Source organism: Anoplophora glabripennis, unplaced genomic scaffold, assembly GCF_000390285.2.
Source record: "Anoplophora glabripennis isolate ALB-LARVAE unplaced genomic scaffold, Agla_2.0 scaffold44, whole genome shotgun sequence".
NCBI classification, from domain to species: Eukaryota; Metazoa; Arthropoda; class Insecta; order Coleoptera; family Cerambycidae; genus Anoplophora; species Anoplophora glabripennis.
Window position 1 is genome coordinate 280,354 of NW_019416229.1, and position 25,974 is coordinate 306,327.

At 33.0% G+C, this 25,974-nt stretch overlaps 1 protein-coding gene across 1 annotated transcript in view; it reads right to left on the bottom strand.

Annotated features, from left to right (window-relative positions):
- Window positions 1-25,974, bottom strand: part of LOC108917688 (mitogen-activated protein kinase 1) — a 219,241-nt gene that overhangs the window by 27,915 nt on the left and 165,352 nt on the right. Inside the window, exons 2-3 of the mRNA XM_018724422.1 lie at window positions 20,295-20,421; window positions 4,541-4,651 (exon numbers count right to left, since the gene is read on the bottom strand). Coding sequence (XP_018579938.1) covers window positions 4,541-4,651; window positions 20,295-20,421 — 238 coding nt within the window. The remainder of the gene's footprint in view (window positions 1-4,540; window positions 4,652-20,294; window positions 20,422-25,974) is intronic.

Below are 25,974 nucleotides of genomic sequence, written 5' to 3' on the forward strand. Positions count from 1 at the left end.
AAATATTGTTCGTATTTTCAAAGCTGCATATTTTCTAAAATAATGAATCGATTTTCAAAAAGTAAGAATCGATGTATAGAGAATTAAAAGCCCTTTCTAATGACCCCCCACTTGACCCCCATTCCCATTTAAAAAAATTTGGGGGATGGCACCCCCACGTAAGGGGTTGAAGATTTTGCTATGCTTTTTGCGCCAAAAGTTGTCCCCCTCAGAAGCAAACTTTACCTGTTTTTGAATTTTGCCGAAAAGTTCATTACTACCCTGTAATGCCTCGCGGTACGATTTCGATGGGCTACCCTGTATATAAAATATAATTATACATTATAGATTCGACTAGTTCTCTCTCTCTCTCTTTTTAACAAGTTTGAGAAGTTCTATGGAATGAAAAATCTAGATGAGTTACTCACAAAAAAAACGGTTTGGAACTCAATTCATCTCTTCAATCCTAACATAGAACTAAAGGTCATAACAATTAATAGTTTGTAGTAATTAACCTAATCCTATATGTGTATTATCTTTTAGTGATGATTGGACAATATACGGGGTGTTCCTGAAAGTCTGTCGGGAAACTCCGGGAGGTGATTCTACGGATAAAAATAATAGCATTAAGTAATGCAAATTTTTTTCGAATTGTCAATTGTTTGCAAGTTACAACTTGTCAAAGTACAATTTTTTCCATTTAAATAACTTATTTAATTCGTCTCTCATTTGGCACACCCACTAAGTAGATGAATAATTGGACCAGAGAAAAGAGTCACTATGTGCCGCTAGAGGGCACTTTACCTATAACTCAAAATTTTTTTTAGTTAGTGTTATTAAACATCAAATTTTTGGTAATTCTTCTTTTGTAAAACCAGCTTCATTAGTAAATAAAATATTTTTAGTAAATTCATTATCCTTATCTTATTTTTCCACAATGCTATTATAGAGCCGAAAAAATTATTATGGTGAAAAATCAAACTCATAAGTACCTGCTTTAAACAATTTTTATTACAATTTGATGTTTAATAACACATTAATAGCGATTTCCTGGTAAACGGTTACATTTATCGTCTTGAATAGAGAGTAGGTATATATTTTTTCTGATATTGTTTCTCTTTCAATAATCTTTAAATTTCTGTGATGTCTAGCAAGAGAAAAAAGTTATGAACAAAATAAATTTTGACTTCTAGGTAAATTGCCCCCTAGCAGCGGATAATGAAACTTTTCTCTGACTGGTCCAATAGAGCTTCATCTACTTAGTGGATATGCCAAATAAGAGACTATTCGAGCTTAAATTGAATAAGTTATTTAGAAAAATAAAAAAAGCTCATTACATACTGCTATTATTTTAATCCGAAGAATCACCTCCCGGAGTTTCCTGACGGACTTTCAGAACACCCTGTATACACAGGAGGGTTAGGTGGAAAATGAGGGCAGTTAGAAAATGTTCATCATCTCAGAGAATTATAATCCAAGTACGGCAATTTAATTCCAAAAACTAATACCAAGATAATATAATCAAAAAATACATTTTCGAAAACTACAATTTCTTGCGACAGAAGAATTACGTCAAAAATGTTACTCGTAGAATAACTACGAGTAACATTTAATGTTTTTGTTTGGCTTTTTCCATAATAAAACAGAAATACGTCATATCTACCGTTTACTTGAAATTGCAATGTTAATATAATAAAAGTATATATTTTTTAATACAAACCTTTTGAACTTCAATTTTGAATGTCATATTCTATAATTTGTATTAAATATTTAAAAAATTCACAAATTGCAACGAAAAGGAGTAAAAAAAAGTAAAAAAAAAATTCAGTTCAAAAATTTGTCTAAAAACTTATTGTCATTAATTTCACAATTCTTCTTACTGTAACATTTCGTATTAAAGAACCGACAATAGTTTATCAAAAAAATATCAATTTTTGTAATAATTACCCAATTTTATAAAAAAAAATTATCTAGGTAATGTCTAGGTTTGTGATAAAAATTTACACAATATTAATTTACTAAATGTGCAAAATTCTTACACCAATTGTTTATTTTAATTTAAAATTGTCCCTACTATAATTTTAAGAACAATTTAGGGTTTCATTATGGTTTCATTGGATAAATTGTTTCTATGCAGGTTCTATGTATTTATTTATAGGTATTTTCGATTTTCCCATGTTATTTCGTAAAGCTCATAGCGTGGACTATCTGCGCAGTTTAGAATTTAGATGCCTATATAAAGCTCATCACTCATCCTCATCACAGTAACGAAGCCGTACGTAAGGTGATGCAATTTTGTCTTCCCAACATTATTACATTACGACATCCTCCATCAATGTCGAACACGTTGCCACGACGATATAGAGAATTAATGGAAAATTGTGTAACAACTTACTACAGCTTTTCAGTTAGAGGTAGCGGGGTCGTCTGAAATTAAATTGCGGCTGAAAGGTCGGGGCAATTGTTTTTTTATGTTCTGGCCGCAAACCGCTTACAAAGAACTGTTTATCGCATTTAAAAATCGTTTTACATTAACGAAAATTTAAAAATGAAGATACAAGCTATGCCATAAAAAATAAAGAGATATTTTTAGAGTTCCCAAAATAGTTGAAAATCCTACTAAATGACTCCATTAAAATTCGATGTTTTCTACTATAAAGTTTTTATTTAAAATTTTTAAGAAAATATTGAGATAGATCTCCTGAGAATTTTGATGTGAAATTTTAAAAAATTTGGTCGAAGTTCCTAGGAAACTTCCAGCCCAAACACCAAAGCTACAGCAAATGACACCGTAGAAGACCGATGCAGTAGGAAGAGCAGCCACCCACACGCGCTGTTAAAATAGAAAGAAAATTCATCAACTGCATTTTGGAAACTAAAAAGTTTTCCGAATATTGCGAAATTCGAAGGGGGGAAACCACGAGATAAAACCAAAGGCCACGGTTAAGCTACAAGTCGATCATCAGTTCCAGTTGGGGGTAATCCAAAATGGGTGAAATCAGGAGAGGCCAAGTCCCCTCCGAGGAGCTGTGAGACCTTGTCGTGGTGGAGGAAAAAAAGGCACCTGGGTATTTGGAAACGGGGGGCTTGCCTTCATCGGCCGGCCTACGAGGAGTAAAAGTCTATAGAACAACCCGAGAGTCACGTTAAAACCTGTGGGGCACTGGGTGCACCTCACAGTATGAATGTCTTTCCCCCAGCAAAGGCCCACTGCCGGGGTATGACGGTTTTGAGGTCCCAACTCGTGGGAATTCATGACTATAAATCCCAAAAAAACTGGACGGGTCGGAAGATGACGATAAAGGCGAGGATATGGTCTTGAGCTTGGCATCAAGAGATGAGACAAGGGATAGTTATGTAAAGTTGTAAGGAAGTCACGTATGGGAAAGAAGAAGCTCGATTAGTGGCAATAGGGTAACAGTCGACATAAAGCAGGATGTGGGGAACCGCACGTCAGCCCCTAAACACAGCAGACTGAATTTCATCAGCCAATTGAAAATGTGTAACTCGCTTGAAGGTGATCGGAATAGAAAAAAAGATGGATACTTCCATGGAAGCTAGACGGCCGAAAGCTGAGGTAACAAAACACGAAAACTCAACAGTATACTTAATGAGGCAATTGACCTAATTACAGAATGCTTTCATCACTAGGATAAGAGGATTAGTGAATACTAAAAGAGAGATGAAGGAAACAGTCACTAGTTTCAGGAAAGGGGGTACAGTCAAATACTGGTTGGAGGCAAATAAATGGGTCCATATAGAAATACCTAAATATGATATGGAAACTCAGATGGGTGTAAGAATGGAAAATCATCATCCCAAAAGGAGGACCTACATGAGAAGAAACAGAAGGGAGACAAGGTATTAGAAATGTTGGGCAAGGATCTGGCAGCCGAGGCCTTAATTGAAGAGAAATGGCCGGAGGAGTGTTACAACAAGGTTGAGTTGATAAGGGAAGGTCTCGCGGACGAGGATGCGGCAACTGACATCGTTCTTCCAAGACGAGATGATGTGAAAACGGAGAGATTCATAGATAGGAAGATTAAGGAAAATTTCCCAGGATATGGTAACAATGATGATACGGATAAACTTCTCAGGCCACAAAGCGTAGTGGCGAAATACGGAGTAGTCAAGATGGCAGTATTGAGCAGACAACGGTGAGATATGCTCATATTTTTGAGATTTCCCACCTGAAGACTCTGGAGGATATAAAGCATGCGTTATTATCACTAGAAAGGATTCATTTAGAACTCATTTAGGTCACTTGTAATAATTCCAAATATTTTTTTATATGAACATGTCCGTTTTGAGTTCCGAAAAAAAATCTACACAGCTGTGGCACTTTTTTGTCATCTCTAAGAACAGAGAAAATGGTACGGCCGTTTTTTTGCATTTACGTAAAAATAATCGCTTCAAGTGATAGTGTTAAAGTCCTTTGACGAAGAATACCGAAGGGAGAAATCCTAATTAGTGTTTGGTAATTGGAAATAATTGCCGCACTGTTCCGCCGGTTGCTAGATAAATACATCAATCGAATGACGGTAAATAACAGCCTACTAACCTGTGTTTTTAAGAGTTTGTAAAGGTCAGTCTCCATCAGACACTGTACGATGTACACATCTTTCATTTGGTCTATCGTGACTGCTCGAAGTATGTCCCTAATATCAATTATCTGAAACAAAAGAAATCGTCAGTGGGTACTGTAAAACAAATATATATATAATAAAACAATAAAATATATATTGAGATATTTTTGAGGTCAATGTATTTAGGCAGACTTGAACAAAATATATCTACTTAAATGGTACTCCTTTTTAATTTGCAAGGTATCTATTAGTTTTATAAAAAAATTTGGAAATTCAACAGTTTTATGTTTTTAGGGGGAGGAGAAAAATAGTATTTATTCATTTTTATCTCTTGATAGATAATATTCATACAGGGTAGCCCATCGAAAATGTACCGCAAGGCATTACAGGGTAGTAATGAACTCTTCGGCAAAGTCCAAAAACAGGTAAAGTTTGCTTCTGAGGGGGACAACTTTTGGCCCCTAAATTTTTTCAAATGGGAATGGGGGTCAAGTGGAGGGTCATTAGAAAGGGCTTTTAATTCTCTATACATCGATTCTTACTTTTTGAAAATCGATCCATTACTTTAGAAAATATACAGCTTTGAAAATACGAACAATATTTTTGACGAGAAATGCGAAAATCGATTTAATTTTACTTCAAAATTTACGGTATTAGCTTGGTAAATTCCTTCAAAAGAATTCGCTGTTTTTTTTTTTTGATTTGCGAATTCTTTAGCCTGATTTTGGTGAGCAAAAAATTGTCCGCTTTTTGTTTCGTATTTAGATAGGCCACAAGAAGTTGCTAGATAACTGTCTTGTGACTTGTAGTTGAAGAGTACCAATACTGCCGAGTCTTTTAAATTGATTAATTATGGTGTACTCAATTCCAGAAAGAGTAGAAATTATTGAGCTTTTTTTCAAAAACAATGAATGCGGAAATCGGGTCGCCGAACTGTTCAACCAACGGCATCCTGAGAAACATGCGTCTGGAAAAATTGTTCGCGAATTGGTGGCCAAATTTCGCGAAACTGGCTCCGTTCATAACAAAAAGAGGCAGGTTGAAAATCCGGTACTAAATGAACCTACGGAAATAGCGGTATTGGGGCAAGTGGCAATGGATAGTACGCTGAGTACAATGCAATTGGCTACTGCGACAGGAGTGAGTCGTACAAGTGTCCAACGAATATTAAAAAAATACAAATTCCATCCTTATAAGATTCGGCTAGTGCAAGAGCTAAATGAAGACGATTTTGATCGTCGTTTGCAATTTTGCGAAATAATGACTGAACGAGCGATAAACGATAATTTCCTCTTTAATGTGTGTTTTTCGGACGAGTGTACGTTCTTCTTGAATGGTTTAGTGAATCGCCATAATTGTCGTTACTGGGCTGATACCAATCCAAGGATTTTCCATGAGACACACTCCCAACACCCCCAGAAGTTGAATGTATGGGCAGGTATTTTTGGAAATTCCATTGTAGGTCCTTTTTTCCTTCCTGGAAATTTGACAGGCGATATGTACTTGGATTTACTACAAAATGTCATCGACCCAGCTCTAACAAATATCATAGAGGACGACCCTGCTTACAATGAACACGAACTGATTTTCCAGCAAGACGGAGCTCCTCCACATTACTCGCTCAATGTGCGCAATTACCTAAATGAGACGTTTCCAGGACGCTGGATAGGACGAAGAGGTGCAATTGAGTGGCCCCCTCGGTCACCCGACTTAAATCCTTTAGATTTCTTTCTCTGGGGGCACATTAAAAGCAAAGTTTACAGCACTCCACCTGATACCTTGGAAGATCTGCGAGGACGAATCATTAATGTATGTCGCGAAGTAACACCGCAAGTGCTCCAGAATGTTCGACAACGGTTTGAAGACAACCTGTATCATTGTATGCAAGTTGGCGGACAACATTTTCAGCATTTACTTGACTAATACCGTAAGTTTTGAAGTAAAATTAAATCGATTTTCGCATTTCTCGTCAAAAATATTGTTCGTATTTTCAAAGCTGCATATTTTCTAAAATAATGAATCGATTTTCAAAAAGTAAGAATCGATGTATAGAGAATTAAAAGCCCTTTCTAATGACCCCCCACTTGACCCCCATTCCCATTTGAAAAAATTTAGGGGATAGCACCCCCACTTAGGGGGTTGAAGATTTTGGTATGCTTTTTGAGCCAAAAGTTGTCCCCCTCAGAAACAAATTTGACCTGTTTTTGGATTTTGCCGAAAAGTTCTTTACTACCCTGTAATGCCTTGCGGTACGTTTTCGATGGGCTACCCTGTATATCTACTAGGTGGTTTGGTTAAACTTTAATGGCTTAATATAGTCAGAATTTAACAAAAAACTTTCTATAAGCATGTATCCGAAAATGTCAACAAAGACAACTGAAGTGATTTCATGCTTTGGCAAACCGATTTAATTAATACATTTTTTTGTTCTTCACATATCAATAATTTGGATAAAAGATATAGAAAACCCGCTTACTTTTGAGTGAAATATAATATACTAATTGGAAGTAAAAAAATCCAACTGTCTTAAAGTACATTAATTAATTTTATTTATTTAGGAATAGTAAGAGTTGCAAAATGTTATAAGGTCTGTGGATGAGACGTACATGGCGTAAAAACCAGGAATGAATTCAGGACAGTGTGTTAATATACCGGGTGTATTTTTTAACCTGAAACTTTTAAATATCATTCAATTCAAATGACATTAGTGCTAAAATTAGTCCCTCTTCCCCATCCCTTGTAGGTGGGGAAGGGGTAACTTTGACACTTTAAATAGGAACCCTCCATTTTTTATTGCAGATTCGAATTCTACGACTAAAAGTATGTAATCGACGAAATGCATTTTTTTCAATTTCTCCTCCTGAACCTATATACATACGATTCTGCAATATGTTTGCAATAAAAAAGCCTTAGGGCTAATGCGGACCAAAATAAAAAACACGCCCAAAGAGACCCAAACTACCTTCCACGAGCAGTAGAAGCCGCAGCGTGGAAATTAAGTTAAACTTTCCAAAATTTTCGCCAAAAGTCGCTAAGCTCTCAGCCCCTCCAAACACTGAAGCAACTGAACCGATGTGCTGTTGGCAGAGCAGCCACCGAAGACTCGCTGCGAAAATATAAAATTCACATCGGTTTCGAATTTGGGAAACTGAAAAGTTTTTCAAATTTTACGGAATTTGAATTGAAGAATTACAAAATAATCATATCAAGAACGCAAATTGAGCATCAGTTGGGTTGGTGATATTCCAGAGATGGGTAAAATCCAGAGAGGCCAGCGGTCCAGAGATAAGGCGAATTTCGCTAGAGAACTGCGGACCCATCAAAGACCGTGATTGAACGTCAACCCCGATGTGTTCCAGTTCAATAACCAGCAAAGGACCCTGGCAAGTACATATGTACGTTTCAAAACATATATATTATTTTATATACCAATGCAGATGCATTCATTTATTGTTATTATAATAGAAAATAAAAAATTGTCATGAGCTCCCATTGCTTCACCCAGGCTTCTCCACGTGCGATGAAGACCATAAGAGACAAACAGCTCCTAAAGTTGCTATACTTAGCTCATAAAGCTGCCATACATTAGTCCTTAAAAGAAGGATAACAAATTCAAACCTTTAAAGTTCTCTAAGAAAGCCTCAGATAAACTGTAGAGCATCATACTCGATTTGCTAGCTCCACAAAAATCAAAGTGCTTAGTGCAAAAAACTACCAAAACAAACGAACTAAAAATATAAAAACTAAAGCATATCGCAAGGGTCAGCGCGTCTTTAGGTACAAAAGAGAGCGTGGACCATTGTTCCAAGGTCAAGCAATCTCGTCATCAATGGAGGAAGAGCAACGCATCTTTGACGTGAAGGGGGATACGCCGGAGCATTCTGGAATTCCCCTTGCAGGCGACTAATCTTCGCCAGCAAGAACAGTTACTCAATTCCAATCCGAGGGTGTATGAATCCCTTAACATGCTGAGGGATAATGAAGATAGGTCGGCAACCAATCAAAATCCACGACACTAGCACTCAGGTTAGTTTGAGAAAATAATTTACCCTAAGTTTCTATTTTTGGGATACAAGGAAAGTTTACGAAGCCTTTTTATTAAATTAAATTACACCCCATGAACATTCGTTCAAGGGTTAACTAAAATTGGCCATCGACTCACTTTCCGTACTAAAATATATACTCGTCTTTGTCGAACACCGAATAATGAAATATTCGAATAAATAATCATATTCTTACTACATAATAAAGAAATATGTTCGTCGATTATTCCTAACAGCCACTTCATGCACATATATTCGTATGTTATTATTATAAAATATTAATGTATTTTAATTTTCTTTTATTCGATAAAAATGCGCTCTTTTTTCACTAAAACGATATGTCTATATTGCATACTACAAAAAAAACAATTTTTTATAAAGCTTAAGTACGAACAAAGTACGACTCTGTACCGTATGAATGTACGGTTAAATTACGAACCTTCTATAAAATCAAGTCGAAAAATACGATTCTAAAAATACAACGTTATTACAATACTTATGGTAGGTAGACATTTATGGCAACTTAATGTCTTGGTGTTTCAATTTAATTGTTGTTATTATTCAAAGCATATTCAGAATAAAAAGAAGCTACATTTCTCATCATTTTAAGTAAGATAAAAATGAAGAAAATATCTTCTAAGCATAGAAGTGACTGCAAACTACTTTTAAGCATCCTTATGTAGCATGTAATAACATAGAAATTTCATTTAAAGTTAAGTAATTATCTCCATTTCCTAAATTTTTTTCAATTTGGTCAATGCAATGTTCCCAAAATATGAACAAAATGAATATTTTGCAACTTTGATACCCTGAAGATTGAAAATAAGAAGTAATTATTGACTTAGGCATGTTTAGCTCAATGGTATTTTTATTTAGAACATCCTATATACTTAAATTTGACTAAGTAAAATATGTAAGGACATAAGGAATTTGCTTTTTTCCAAATTGGCTGATAAATGTATAGCTGTTCTCCAAGTAGCCCTATTTGAAATGAAATATAGGGCATCATTCATTCTGCAAACGAAAGCAATTTCTCCTTAAATTCGAGATAACAAGAAAAAAACTAATAAGCTAAATATGAATTTTAATAAACCCAATTACTGGTCTCCAAAGTTTCGCCAGAATGCTGAAAAAAAATATTGGACAGCTCTCTAAAATATAATAAATGCAAACGTTTCGCGAACAGAATAAAGGAATGATGGAGAGACATTTAAAATATATAAGAATTATATCCGCACATTTTTATATTTTTAGATCGGAAATGGAAATGCTGAAGTACTTTTAAAGGACCTTTGATCTATTTAAAGCACGAGGGAAGTTTGGGATAACGAAGGGAACGAAAAGATATATTTTATATTGCCATAATATAACAAATAAAAACGACTTTACGTGATGTTAAAGAAACAACAATGACTCTAGAAGGCGAATGTACAAGGTGAACCGACTTCTATGGAATTTCAGGGTACTACGAAACTACTAAAATGATAAAACGTTCTAGCAATTCATATTCAAAACAAATTCAACTGTGAAATCAGATAATCTTTATTTTTTCGCGTCGAAAGCAATATTAATTTTTATGAATTATTCTTGTATGGTATCGATTGGGATGTGTTTCCAGTTTGATTTCGATTTTCTTTTTTGTTATTTATTTGTCTTTAGCAGAAAATATACGGGTTCAAATTGATAATTGTGAAAACGAATTGCACAAGGTTAAAAATATAAATTGCTCAGCATATTTGATTATCTCACATTAATAGGATTAAAGTGTTTATTTGCGGATGATGAATTTGCTAATGTTGCTTTCTTACTTTTCTTTTGCCTTATTAGTTCCAATATTGGAATTGGAACCTAAATTTCGATTTTAAATTAATTTAATTTCATAAGTTAGACGAATTAAATTAAGGGAATGTTGAACCGAAATCATTTACAAAGTCGAAATTTCTAAATTCAATTTCTTTTAATAATGTCTAGCTTTAGGCGTAATGTAAACAAAAATATTCCGATCACATATCCGGAGAAGCTAGAAACGTAAATGGTTCTATACCATGCCCCCCCGTTTGTGTTTCGATGTTTTTAACCAAAATTATATGAAAAGTATGTCGGTATGGTTACACAAAAGATTTACTAATAACAGACGTACATCACAGCTTTTTCCTGTACAATTATTCTGTAAATGTTAATAACCAATTTCAAAAACGTGTAACTCGAAATCTAGACATTATGTATCAGCTCCAGATATAGCAGAAGTAAATTTTGTAATTAGATAACGTTATTGCAGTCCTGTTCTGTCCAAATGCGACGTGTTATCATACATTTTCGCAGGGCGGCGGCAAAGGGCGTTGGCGTAACTGTATGGCAGTTAATATTTATATTTACGGCTGTTAGCAGTTCGATAACGATCCAATACCGACATACACATCTGCACTAATGACCTTATTAACCGGGAAATATAACCCTCGAGTTCTGATATTCCCTCAAATTGCAAACCGAAGCAAAAGTTTCCCTTTACAGAATAAGTAATAGTAGCACAAAATGTGCAAAAAATTCATTATTTCAAACACGGAGATTTGCTTCTAGAATATGTTGTAGTTTTTATACGTAAAGATGCAGATGCTATAAAAATACTATACAGTGTGTTACGAATTAGTAGGTCAACCCATTAACCACATATTCTTTGGACTGAAATAATGGGACTTCTTATGTCACTTTTCATTTCGGAGCCCCATTTTCAAAATACAGGGTGTCACAACTAAAATTTAAAAAATAATTTTTATTGATAATTCCGATGATTGTAGAGATATATATTTGAAATCGTGGTTTAAAATATCAAAGCACGAACGGTGACCAGTGACCATGGACAGGGTTTTTTTTTATTAGTGATGGGCATAATCGACTAATTTTGATAATCGAGTACTTCTAATAATCGAGTGATCACTCGAGATACGAGATATTGGTCGTTTTCATCCCAGCGGCGCACAAATATGTTTGTATTAGTCATATATTACTTATAAGCGTAGCTAAAAAAAAAAAAAAGCTCACGCACTTCAAAACCAAACCACTTTTTCGATTTATTCTAAAAAAAAAAGTTACGCAATCAGTGACTATTTGCAGTATGCACTAACATTTTGGGGTGCAACCGTAGGCTAATAATCACTCGAGTGGTGGGAGTAAACATCTCGAGATATCTCGAGTGATCTCAATAATCGAGTACCACTCGATTTTTCACTCGAAATCTCCCATCACTATTTTTTATTACGCCTGTGCTTTCCGAATATTTTTTTTAGATAAAGCGGCATTTTACTCTATTTTCGTCATTCTTGTAATGTTTTGATTTGGGGTTTTGTTTACGAGATATTGTAACTTTTTTGGACACGCGACCTCGATTTAGTCGATGTTAGACTTTATTTTTTGAGGTTATATGAAAGATTTGATACGTTTTTTATTTCAATTTACTGAATAAAATGGAAATGATCATCATGATCAGCGATATTTAATTTTAGCTAATATAAGAAACTTAATAATATCTTGTATAGCAAGTCCCGTATTCAAAATTTGATATTTTAGGCCAAAATTACACAAAAAGTGTGCCGACTTAAGATCAAAATATCAAAATTTCAAATAAATATCTCTACAATCACCGGAGTTATCAATTACAATCATTTTATAATTTTTAATTTTGACACCCTTTGAAAATGGAGCTCCGAAATGAAAAGTGGCATAAGAAAAGTCCCATTATTTTGGTCCAAAGAATACGTGGTTAACTGCTTGACCTACTAGTTTGTATCACTCCATAGATTGAAGAAATAACCGAGGAATAATTTACAAAAATTTAAAACTTTCTATACTAATAAATTTAAATTTTTATTTTTTATTCCTTCTTAATAAGTTCACTTTCAAATGTGACTGATTTTCAGCAAATATTGCTCCTTGAAGTTCGATAATAGTCTTCGGCCGTTTACCTCTTTTCCATAATTTCTATAAACTTTGAAAGGCTGTATGTCCTAAGAGAAGAACAATTTACTAAGATCATTTTCATGCAAAACGTGTGCTTTTTATGTAGAAGATGTAATTTGTTATTTGTAAAATTGATCTTGTAAAAATTAGAGTTTCACAGACCTGGAGAAATTGACTTTGTTTTCCACATTTGCCAAATATTTTGACTTGATATTTACATTTTAAAAATAGGGCATATTTTTTTTGTAAATTTCAAAGAATTTGCTACATAATTTGCAACACTACAACTGAATGAAGCAATATTTTATACCATACGCAAAATTTTACAATTTCAAATATGTTTTAATACAGGGTGTTCGGAAAGGTCATGCCAAAAATGAAGGGGTATACAGGGGAGCTCAAAATAGTTGTACTTAATGCAAATTTTTTTCTGAAGGACTACTACTGTTTTGAGCTGCCCTATATACTCCTTCATCTTTGACATGACCTTTCCGGATACTCTGTATAAGTGCAGTTTCTATTAAAAAATAAATTTTTGTCTGCTGATTTCGTATCATCCTGTGTATTTGAAAATAATTTTAAAATACAGTCTTTTTAGACCATAAAGCACATCAAAGATTTTTTCAAGTTCATACTAGATCTGTTGAATATATTGTGTACTGACAACTTTTGTCTACAACTCAAGCAATTCTTTGTAGTTAAATTGGAGCGGTACAACGCCTAGAAGGGTGTCAAAAGGAAGGCAGTGAGGAGACAAATTAAATTAAAACGAGTATGTGTAAATAACTCAAGGGAAAGCAACAAGAAAAAGCACTAACTTGAAAGCGAGCCCGTTCCATTATTTGCGCATACAAATAAAGTACTTTAGAGGCACTGAATTGTCGCTGACAACTTCAATTTGAAAGGTACCTAAGAGCGGAAAATTACGTATGTAAAAAGCTTATATAGCCTTCAAAAAAACTAAACACTCCTCTTTTTGCAGCTCAAAATGAAAACTGTGGTTGACTTCGCTCGAACGCGAACTTCGCAAACAATTTTTTTAGATAATACATAATTTGTACAAATATGTAATTTAATATTCAAAAGAAAGAAAAGGCCCTTATAGATATTCTCACTTAATTTCATATGCAATATGAAACGTAGGTACTTAGTAACGATAGAGCCAATCTAACGAAATATTTGTTGGTGATAGAATTGTTGCCATGGTTGATGTAAAATAAGGTTATGACCTTATTTTATTATGATAAAGCTTTCTTTAGTCTTTATCAGTTTTGATTATTTTTCCTGTTTTATAATTTTAAAATTTTTCTTGCGGTTACGTGCTCTTAATAAAGATACTTTTTACTGGCAATGTAGATGGTCATAAAAAAATAAGATTGAATTTTGATGATTTACCTGTTCTTCTGGAGTAGGGTTTTTGATTTTTTGGCCTATTTTTTTTCTCGGGTCTCGAGAATTTTCGACTAGGAATTCCCGGGAATTCTCGAATTCTCGAGAAATTTCTAAAACTTAAAAAAAGTCATAATTTTGGTATTGCAATGCGAAATATAAACATGCTATTATACTTAACAATCATCATTAACATTTATTATTTATTCAGTATTTTATTAATTACTTATGTTTCTACTTCTACTAACAAAACTAAATTAAACTTTGAGTTTCTTTCTTTAACTTGTTTTTTTATTAAACACTTTCAATATACTTATGTTTATTTCAATGTTTTTGAATCGTAGTTTTCTTCCAATAATAATTATTATTAATAATCATTAATCATGCAGTCTTTTAGTTAAATAAATAATAAATAAGGAATTTAACCGAAGAAATCTTAAAAAAACAAGCTTTAATTTAAAGATACAGAAGCGTTCTTCCTATTAATTTTTCACTTCAACATTAGGTATCTGTTTATAATAAAATTTCTACAAAGACTTATAACTAGGTACAGGGTGATTCACTATATTTTGACCCCTCCCCCCCCAAATGGAAAACCCTGTATATTTTTACACATTTGGATAGAATGTTCCCTGTCGAGCACAGTCATATATGGTTTGTTGGGTCCATCTCTAACAATAAGCGAGATAATATCAAAAAACGAAAAGAACGCTTTTTAAGAAAATAAAATATTTTGTAATTGTTGGACGTTTTTCGGGCATTTCTGCCTTTTTTCCAATTACGTAAGGACTTAGATTTATTTGCAATATATTTTGACATATCGAACATTGATATAGTCCAAAATGGGTATAACTAAATCGCACTAACTAGTCCGTGAGGGGCTTATTTACTCATGGACAATGTTGTATGGTAGGCCGTGACAGTGACAGGTAATATTATGACAACATTGTTATTGTTTGACAGTTTGTATTATTATTTATTTAAAATGGGTTACACAGAAGTAGAAAATTTAAATATTATAGGAATTAAGATAGAGTAGTTCAGATATTCTCCATAGTTTATTTTAATTCCTAATAATATTTCAATTTTCTACTTCTGTGTAACCCATTTTAATTAAATACTAATACAAACTGTCAAACAATAACAATGTTATTATGACATTACTACCTGTCACTGTCACGACCTACTATATATAAGATTGTCCATGAGTAAGTAATTGGCCTCACACGGTCTAATTAGTGAGATTTACTTAAAATATGTCAAAATATATTGCAACTAAATCTAAATCCTTACGTAATTGGAAAAAAGGCTTTTTTCCAATTACGTCTAACAATTACAAGATGTCTTATTTTCTTATTAAAAAAACATCATTTCGTTTTTTAATATTATCTCGCCTATTATTAGAGATGGACCCAACAAACCCTATATGACTATGCTTGACAAGGAACGTTCTATCCAAATATGTAAAAATATACAGGGTGTTCCATTTAAATTAACAAAGTTAACATCCGCGGCCATTTTGTTTGAACTTAATTTGTTTTTCTACTATCATTTTCGAAAACTCCATAAAAAATCGTGCAACTTTTGAATTTCACATTTTTTTTATAACTCTTAAAATAAAAAACTTAAAGGGGGGTCAAAATATAGTAAATCACCCTGTACATTGAAAAAAAAAAGAAACATCAAAGTAAACTAAAGCCTTAAAAACTTAAAATAAATAAATCATGAGCTGGTAGAGAAACCACTTTAACCGCTCAGTACTTTGTCGAAAAACGAATTGAACGCATGAACGAAACGAACTCCAGTCAAGAACTTAAGACGTGCGTGATTTTTAAATTTCTCGATTTCTCGACACTTTTCTCGTCTCGAGTAAGGCCAGATTTCCCGGGAATTCTCGCTTCGAGAAGTCTCGACCAGAAACTCTATTCTGGAGATTACTTAATATTCGAAAGGGCACGTGGTTTTTGCATGACTATGTTTCATCACATTTCCGACGCGATGTACACAATTTTTATAAGAAATATTTCCTGCAAGGCATCGTAAAGGGCTCCGTAACCACTCAAATTGAAGAGAATTAAATGATCTAAAAGAGCTTTATGGTGTAATGACCAAAAAAAAGTTTTGAAGTCCATAGCTCTTTTTAAAGGAAAGCAAAAATTTGCATTTTTTTTTCGTTGATTTTATTGATTACTCAAAAATTGGTGACGCTAAAAAATTTTAAACTCCAGATCCGAAACTTCTACCTTCAATTTTCTTTATTTTGATTCTCTCTATGACCATTTCCATCCAAGTTGCAGCTCTTTGAAAATCACCCAAAATTTTGGGATTTTTTTTAATATCCCTTAATTTCTGTGTATTAAAAACATTATTATTTTATGCACATTGAATGAGAGGAGAGTTTTAAAGTTATAATGTTCAAAATTGTACATATTTTCCATAGAATCGTACTCGACGTATCCAGGTTTCGGTTAGTAATTCTTCTTAATGGCCAATTATTTCTGATGCGAGATCTATTCTTTTACGTAACATTTCAACCACCTGAACTTTGTGTCCGATCCACCTTGCAGAAAATATTTCTTATGATTACTCAAAAACTGCTGAAGTTGAAAAATTTTAAACTCCAGATCCAAAAACTAGAAACTTCAAGCTTCAATGTTCTTTTTTTTATTCCCTCTACGACCATTTCCCTGCAAGTTACAGCTCTTCGAAAATGACCCAAAATTTTGTGATTTTTTTTTAATATCCCTTAATTTCTGTAACTAGTATTTAACCTTATTTTAAATAGAGAATGATATTCCAAGACAAAAAATTCAAAAATAGTTGTTCTCCAAAGTAATTACATTAAATTCCATTAAATTCAGGTGACACATTTTCTAAGGCGGTCTCGTTGAAGTTAATACGATAATTTGTCACCCAGTGAAAAATTAATTTCACGCACAAGAAATTGGAAGTTTCCTGGAACCGGCGGTGAACTTCTTGTTTGGGGATGGCTCAGGGCGACAACCGCAGGACCTCAGAGGGAGAATGAAAGGATTAGGGCGGGAACAGACTGCATTATGCGGCCTGGGGGAGGAACGGGAAACGTATTTAATGTCTTCCCAAACTTAGTTCACCGTTTTGAGGAAAAACCCAAAATCAATTCCCATTTAGTCTCGAAAAACTATTTAATTGAAAGAATATGGGCGATTACGTAAGATAATTCTATATAAAATATTATACAGGGTGTTAGAAGTTTGATTGCCTTAATTTTAACAGACGATAGAATAAATTAAAATAAACAAAAAAACCTTGGGTCCTAAACTCAATCATTTCCGAGAAAAAAATTATCAATATCTTCAACTTGATGTACAAAAGTTCAATTAATTAAGGAATATTGACATAACTCATAACTGCATGCATAGAATACCATAAAATAGAATGTTTATAACTTTTTTGAACTTTTTTATGCTTAATTCTAAAAAATAATTAGCATTGTAATAAATTTAAAATTCGATAAAATTCATATACTACTAAACTGTCCAGTAATACGCAATTCAGTTGGTATCTGGAACTGGACCGTGTTTGAGTGTTTTTTTGTGTACCACTATTTTCTTTTCTTGAGGTGTTTTCCAGCGAGTGCGCGAAAAGTGGATTCGAAGGTGTCGTGCGTGCATCGAAAATGATGATAGACATTTTGAGCATATGCTGTAGTTTGTACTTGTTCGTTTAAATATTACTGAATTTTGCTTTTTGACCTACCTAAATACCTACCTAAGTACCTAAATTATTTTTAATACGTTTTTTAATTCGTTTTATTAAATATTGTAAATTGCTAGACTAAATCGTTTCGTTTTGATCTCAGCAGTCTGTAGCCGAGCGGTGATAGCCCGTATAGAGCTGAAATAAAAATACCTCAAGAATTTAATAATAATAAGAACTCAAGCAGATTTTCCTTTTGAAGATCCCTAGCTTTTTCCAGGTCTTCATATCCCGACGCGCCTGGGCAATACCACACTGACATGCTGTACGCTGACTCGATTAAACTAATTGAGAAATTGGTTTTTTAATCAACTGTTTTTGCGCCGCTGACAACAAAGTTTGGCGATAACTGCGATGAAATTGAATTTTAATTCAATTAGTGTAATTACTTGGCGGTACAAAATTGAATTAAGTCAAAGCGCTGCGAACCGATAATAATATGTATGTATAAACCACACATGGGCGTTTCCAATTTCATCATCGATACGCATTATATTAATAAATGGATTGTTTCTATCGTTGAATATACGGGATAACAAAACGTGAAAGAAAAATCCGAGTTTGAAACAATACTTTGTAAAGCTCTGAAAAATAACTTTTTCGCCGGTCGATATTAAAGGCATCTTTTTAGTGACACCTGACACGCTGACAGGCACTAAAGTGTCACATTTTACTGCCTAAGCATTTTTGAATTATTTTTTACTGCTGCTAAATTAAATATTAAAATTTGTTCTTTAACGAAAGTAATTTTATTTATTGTAAACATGTATAGTGAAATTAGAACAGTCTGTAAAGGATATCCCCTGTCCTGCTTGTTTTGAGACTTTTACTTCGTCTATGTAGACTAAGTGTTTTCAGTAGTATAATATTATGAATTATTCAATCCTTCAAAATTTGAAAAAGGGCAAAAAATTACTTTTTACAATTTTTTTGAAAATTCATAGCTAACTTATAAATATTTATGAAGAGATTTAGAGAATTTTTTACAGTTCAATTTACCCAGAATAACCCTGTAAATTGACAAGTCGATGTATCAAACCGTTTTTCTGTTTCAAATGATGAGTTTTGGAACGAATTAATCATCAAAATGCAAAAGAAAAATATTTTTCTCGACCCACAATTTTGTATTAGATTGGTTTAAATTTAAGCAAAAAGAATCGAGAAAATTTTTTAAAAATTTTTTTAAAAAATTTGTTTTTTTTTCTTTTGGACAAGTTAGTTGGTGTACGGTCTTTGCATACCAAAATTATATTAATCTTTATTTAATCCCATTAATTGCAAATTTGCTATCCCAAACTGAATTTCGTCCTCGATTTAGGTAAAAAGTTTTTCCAATCTCACAATCAATTGAAGAACCAAGAGGTTAGTATGTACCAGGTTCGGTCGCTGACGCAGCAACTCGGCATTGAAATATTTGAAAAACTGGTTCCAATATTTATTTAGCCGTACCCGTATACAGGTCTGGTCGCCCAGTTGAAGAATGAACGCGTGGGCAAACGCGGCACAAACACAGCCGCACTGGGCCATCTGGCCATAAATTCAGTTATCAACAAATAGCGCAGCAGTGCAGTGCAGCTATGCGGAATTTGGTGTGATTCAGGTAATTTTAATTTATTATGGGCACCTTCTATTAATCATTCATATTACAAATGCGAAAGGGAGAAATAAGAGGGATATTTTGTTTACTGATATTATTACAACATGGCATTTTGGAGATCTTTTGGAACAAAACGAAATTTATCATCAGTATAATAAAATTGTTTGAGGACATAAATAATTAAAATACGTTGTTAGTCAAATGAACATATAATAGAAATTTTTTACCATTATATATAAATTATTATAATTTTTTACTTTTAGCAGAAAACTTTTTTAGTGACGTCTATGAAACTCATTAAATTTTATTGCTACTCGTTTTTATACATGTGCAACTGTCTTCGAAAAGACTATACACACATTTATAATATTGATTTTGTTTTTTCTGCGAAGTTTACTTACGTTTCAAAAAACCGTTTCTTTTAGAACTACTCTTTTTTGGCAAAAAAAATATCAAAAGTTTTTTCGAAACATTTTTTTCAGTATAAAAAAATTAAGGAAAAGTTCTGTCAATTTTTGTCTAAAGGTCTTAAAACTAGAGGTTTCTTTTTATTATTTCGATATGAAATGAAATGAAACTGCAGCCTTTCGAAAATTACTAAAAAATTCATGAACATTTTTCGTACCTCTAATTTTTTCCAGTAGTGTATTTCAGCACGTATAACATGAATTTATTTTTGGGAGAATTAAAAAAGGAACAAAATTTATATCGGGCGCAAATGCGGGAATAGTAATGCACTTTGCGTGCATCAAACGAAAACCTCCAACTGCCACTATGCCGTTGAGGCAACTTAATTTATTCCTTTTCCTATTCTGCATAACGGAACTGAAGAGATATAAAATTTTGTAAGGCAAAGACGGAGACTGTGGAACACAAATGGCCATATACATTTACGAGCCGCTGATCGTAAGAAAATCTTACTTAGCCTTTGACCGAGCAACCACTTTGAACAAATAAATGTAACTGCAAATTTTTACTTTGTAGAAATATCGTTTTATCCATACTCACGTTTTCGTGTTTAAACCTGGTAAGTATTTTGATTTCCCTGAGCGTTCTCTGACAGTAGGTTTGATGTTCGAATGGTGATATCTTCTTTATTGCCACTTTGGTCTTCGTCACCGTGTCCAGTGCTGAGCTGTAACAAAAACGCAAATTAGGCATGACCACTAATAGCCCGTCCCATTCCCAGATTGACTCCTCAGCTACGTAAGGTAAGTAGGAAGTTGTAATAACATAAGATCAAATACGTATTTATACAGGGCTGTACAGTTTTTCGGGTAGTAGAAAAAAAAGTATCAGTATGTTATTTTTCTTAACAGATTTTACTGGACATCCTATTTGCAAACTTTATTTCATGTTATATTAAGAACGTAATATATATACAGAGTGTTTTCAAAAGTAGTAGCATAAATGGTACCGGTGAATCTACAGTAAAAAACACATTTTTGTTTGGAAAAAAGTGAAGTACTGGAAAAATACGTATCAGATGTCCAGGAGCCTGTATTTTGCAAGTACCCTTCAATTTTTCAATATTCGCTTTTCATTATACATAATTAGAAAAGTGAAGATTAATTCTGTTCTATAAAACATTATGTTATGTGTTTTATGAATCTTCAACTTCTCAATTTTCACTTTGCATATGTACAAAAAAAAGCAAAAAAAAATCTCAATTTTTTTTTAGGTCATGGCCAGCTACGATTTCCATTTAAAAAAATATAACTTTGGGTCATAACTCTGGAATCTTAAGACCTACTAAAAATCTAATACCGGCATTCAATTCTACGCCAAAAAATTAGTCTTGAGCAGTTTTCTTTTTAACTCTACCTTATTTAACAGCTGAGATACAGACATATTAAAAAGTGTCACAATAACGAGAAACGCCCTGTAACTCAGAAATAAATGAAGATAGCAAATCTCTGATTTGACAATTGAGTTTGCCATGAAAATCGAGCTCGAGAACATGGTGTCAGTAGTTTCTGAAATATCCTGAAATCCCACCGAAAATGGACCGGCCTGTACAAATAAACTGTTTTTTGACCATTAATTTTGAAAACAGCAAAGTTGTAGAAATCTTTCAAATTTTTGAGTTTCTGTTTTTTGAAAAATAGTACCTCACGTCATTATCTTGTTTACTTTTCAACTCTGCACAATTTTGCAAAAAGTAGTGTCTATTTATATATTATTATGCAAAAGGTTAATTTAAATGATTTTTCATCAAGTATTAGAACAGCTAATAACTATCTTGTATTGAAAATAAAGCGCTGGAATAATTTTGGTTTAATTAATCATACACATATCAAATAAAACGGCGATAAGCAACTTACAAAAGGCAGAGTTCTGCAGAGAAAACATTTTAAGGGCATGAATGATTCTCTCTTAAAAACTAACTAAGATACTTGGTAAAAAAAAAGACAGATTTTAAGTCAACAAAGAGTGTTACTGTAATAATAAATAATAATAATAAACAGATGCTTGGAATGTTTTCATTTTTGAGATAGAGTATGTTAATAATTTCGGAAAAATATTTGATTTTTTAAATTAAAAAAAAACGGCAAAGGCAATTTCATTAAAATTTGGAATGTAGCTTTAATTAATATGTCTGGAAAACTCGAAAGAACTCTGTAAAGCAAAATAAAAACATTGTTACATACAGGGTGTTTTCTACTATAAGACACAATAAAATGATGACCCATTTAGACAATGCACCGTATTTATTTGGATATAGTCCTTTATAATTTCTATGAGTACCTATTATTTGATTTTGTCAAATTTGACATCCCGTAGTAAAAGAATATGCCAATCCGATGGCATCAATCGCATTGTTGCAAGACCGTTGCAGATATAATCCAAAAATGTGTCTTTAGTGACGTACCATGAGTATTATTACTTATTTGGATATATCCCTTTCTTACGATTAGAATAATATAACGTTTGATTCGATGGGTCTATTGTAAGAGAGATATATCAAAAAAGTGTGTCATAAGCGCATGTTAAAAGAAAACTATTATTAGTTTTTAGGCAACCAAGTCGGTTCTAATCATAATCTTTCTTCTTGAATTCGTTTAATATTTCATAAACCATTCAAAATATCTATTTTAACAATGTTAAATTTGTAATGTGCACTCTATTTGACTCGACTTGTAAAATTCATTTGAAAAACACTAAATACGTGGGCTCCTCGTAGCTCGCACCTAAATCTGTAAAGTGTTCACAGTGGTTGTAATGGTTACCATCGCGCAGCAGTGAAAGGCGGAGTGGGACATATTTACTATGTAGTTTGGGTTGTGTTTAGTACGCCAGCAAGCAAATAATAGGTATCGTGTTTTTTAAAAGATTTTAAAAGTTTAAATTATATTAGATTAGACCAGGGGTCGGCAAACCGCGGCTCGCGAGCCGCATTCGGCTCTTTCAAGAGACAATTGCGGCTCTTCAAGTTCTTCTAAAAATTAAAAGTTAAAGCGGACAGACAATTAGCACACGAGTACACATAAACACGCATATAAACTTCCGTATCCGATTTAAATTTGAAATAAAATGTAAAAGCAGAAATAAAAATTCGTGGCTCTTTGAAATTTATGAAATTGATATTTTTATTGCAGATGGCTCTTTCAGCTTAAAAGTTTGCCGACCCCTGGATTAGACTAACGGCACACTATGGGTCAAACGGCATTTTTTTATGTCAAAATCAAATATCTCGAAGAAGAATTAACGGATTAATTTAGGGAAAATTATTGCGAATGTCATCATCCCCTATATTGGGGGTGGAAATGAAGGGTGAATAGGTGAAAAAAGTGAAAATCGATTTTCTTCGTTCAAAAATCTTATATCTTCGATAAATACAGTGAAATTAAGACATATTATGGTGGAATCAATGCTTCATTGAAACAAGTTAAGGAAAAATTAACGAAAATATTTTCATCCCTATTTTAGTGGTGAGGGTGTGGAAAAATGAAAATTAAAGAAAATATGTATAAAAGGTTTTTGTTGTCGCTGAACACGAATAAAAGCATCACTAAAACAAAAAACTCCTTTTCAGGAGTTGTTTTTATCATCCCCTGATTTAGGAGAAGAACTGAGGGGTGGGGGATTGAATAATAAAATTCATCTGAAATATTACCAGTCTTTCAATTCTCTAATCCTAAATAACGTGGTAGACCATTTTCTTATAATCTGTAAATTTCAGGGTGATTTTTCGTTATCCCTTAGTTAAGGGATATGGCAATTAGGGGTTAGGGGTGGAATGTAAAAAGTCAAAGAAGGTATTCGTTGAGNTTTTCATTATCCCCTATTTTGGATAGGGGATGCATTTAAAATGCATCTAACTTATATTTCAGAATCATCCCCTATCTCAGAAGTGGCTTGTATTATCCTCTAGTTCAATGGAAAACATTGAAAAAAAGAAAAAAATTAAAAAAATTTTGATTAAGTTTATCGTCGATGAGCACGAAACCTATCAGCATTTTATTCATCATCCCCTATTTTAAGGGAGGAAATGAATTAAGCAAATATTTATTTTAAGATATTAATTTTTTAACCCTCAACCTTAATTTGCACCCTTAAGGAGGACGTGATGAAAAACCTCCAGAAAGTAAGAAAGGATTAAAAACAGTGATCATATTTATATTCATCGCCGTTTCCAATGACAGATTTTTTATTTTTGTCAAGTGATGAAAACCTCACCACCCCTTATTCCTATCCTTAAAGCATGAATTAATAAAAAGCTACACTTAAAGTTTGACGACGAAAAATTAAACTTTTACGTATCTAGGGACCATAAAAGCCCTCAACAAATACCTTCTTTGACTTTTTACATTCCACCCCTAACCCCAAATTGGCATTTACCTTAAGTAAGGGATAATGAAAAATCACCGTGAAAAGATGATAAGAAAATGGTCTACCATGTTATTTCAGATCAGAGAATTGAAAGACTAGTAATATTTCAGATGAATTTTATTATTCAATCCCCCCACCCCTCAGTTCTTCCCCTAAATCAGGGGGTGATAAAAACAGCTCCTGAAAAGGAGTTTTTTGTTTTAGTGATGCTTTTATTCGTGTTCAGCGACAACAAAAACCTGTTTTGAATATTTTCTTTAATTTTAATTTTTCCACACCCTCACCCCTAAAATAGGGATGACAATATTTTCATTAATTTTTCCATAACTTGTTTCAATTGAGCATTTATTCCACCATAATGTGTCTTAATTTCACTGTATTTATCGAAAATATAAGATTTTTGAACGAAGAAAATCGATTATCACATTTTTCACCTATTCACCCTTCATTTCCACCCCTAAAATATGAGATCATGACATTCGCAATAATTTCCCCTAAATCTGCATCAAATAAGCTTTAATTAAAAAAAAATATGTAAACGATTCGTTAATTCTTCGAGATATTTGATTTTGACATAAAAAATGCCGTTTGACCCATAGTGCGGCACTTGCAATGCTATCTATTGAAAAACCAAGGGTGCGAGAAATACCAAACTTTAATAAAAAAATTATTGAAAAGTTTATTTCGTACAAAAGCAAAAGAATGGACTTTCACTTTAAAAAATAATGTTGAGCAGGATTTCCTATATTTCAATAATACTTACAATAAAACTACTCAATTATATTTGATTTTTTTTTCCAATACTTTGTACTAAATTTTTCCGCTCTCCCTGGTATGGAAGTCAGGAGCCACCACTGGTCAAAAGTCACTCACTTGATAGTTAACAGAAACTCGAATTTGAGTAAAATTCTCTCACTTCTGTGGCAATAGTTTCACTCATAAAGTTTTAGTTGTAATCATACCAATAGAGTGAATATTTAACTCAATCGGGTGTGGACAGAAATTGATACATTATTGAGTAATTGAGTGAAATTGAGTGACTTTTTTACAGCGTAATGACATTTCTTATTTAATTAGATTTCTTAATTTAAATTTATTTGTTTCTGTCTGTTCTCAAGCTAAACAGATCACATTATCCCTCACCTAGAGACGTAGGTATCTAACAAAAATAACAATATGTATGTGAGACCTAGCCAAGTGTGTCGGTTAGCAGCAAACGAATGGTATGATGTCACAATATGGCTTCTGTGTGATTCCCCGGGACAGTTTTCATTAATTACCTTGAGGGAGAAATTGTTATTAATATAATTTCTGAATATGAATTTAAAAAATATATATATTAAACGGCAGTGGCGGCGCGTGAACATTGATTGAATGTGTTCTGCTTAGGGTTGTTACATTTGTTAGATTGAATTCCGGGATATTAAGTGCCCGGAGTTTCTAAATGGCGCCGCAGGCGGAAAATTTTAAAATTTTCGCGCTTTCCTGGCACTTCTGAATTTCAAGGAACAATGCATTTATAAAAAAATACAGATCTTCACAAGAATGATTTTTGAAATTGATACCTTTTTGAAATATCTATTCACGAATTACCTACTGACGGTATAAATAAATTGGAATAAACTAAATATATTTTATTAAATTATTGAATATTGTTTATAAACAAAAAAATCGTTTGTGAAGTTTACCAACGATTCAACGAATTTTAATTTTCCTCGCCGTGTTATGATTTTTTCTTTATCTTTTTTTATATATATGTACATTATATTATATTCCGGGAGTTATACGTGCAAATCCGAAATCCGGGACCATACAGCTAATTCCCGGTACAATCACAGAAAATCCCGGTCATACC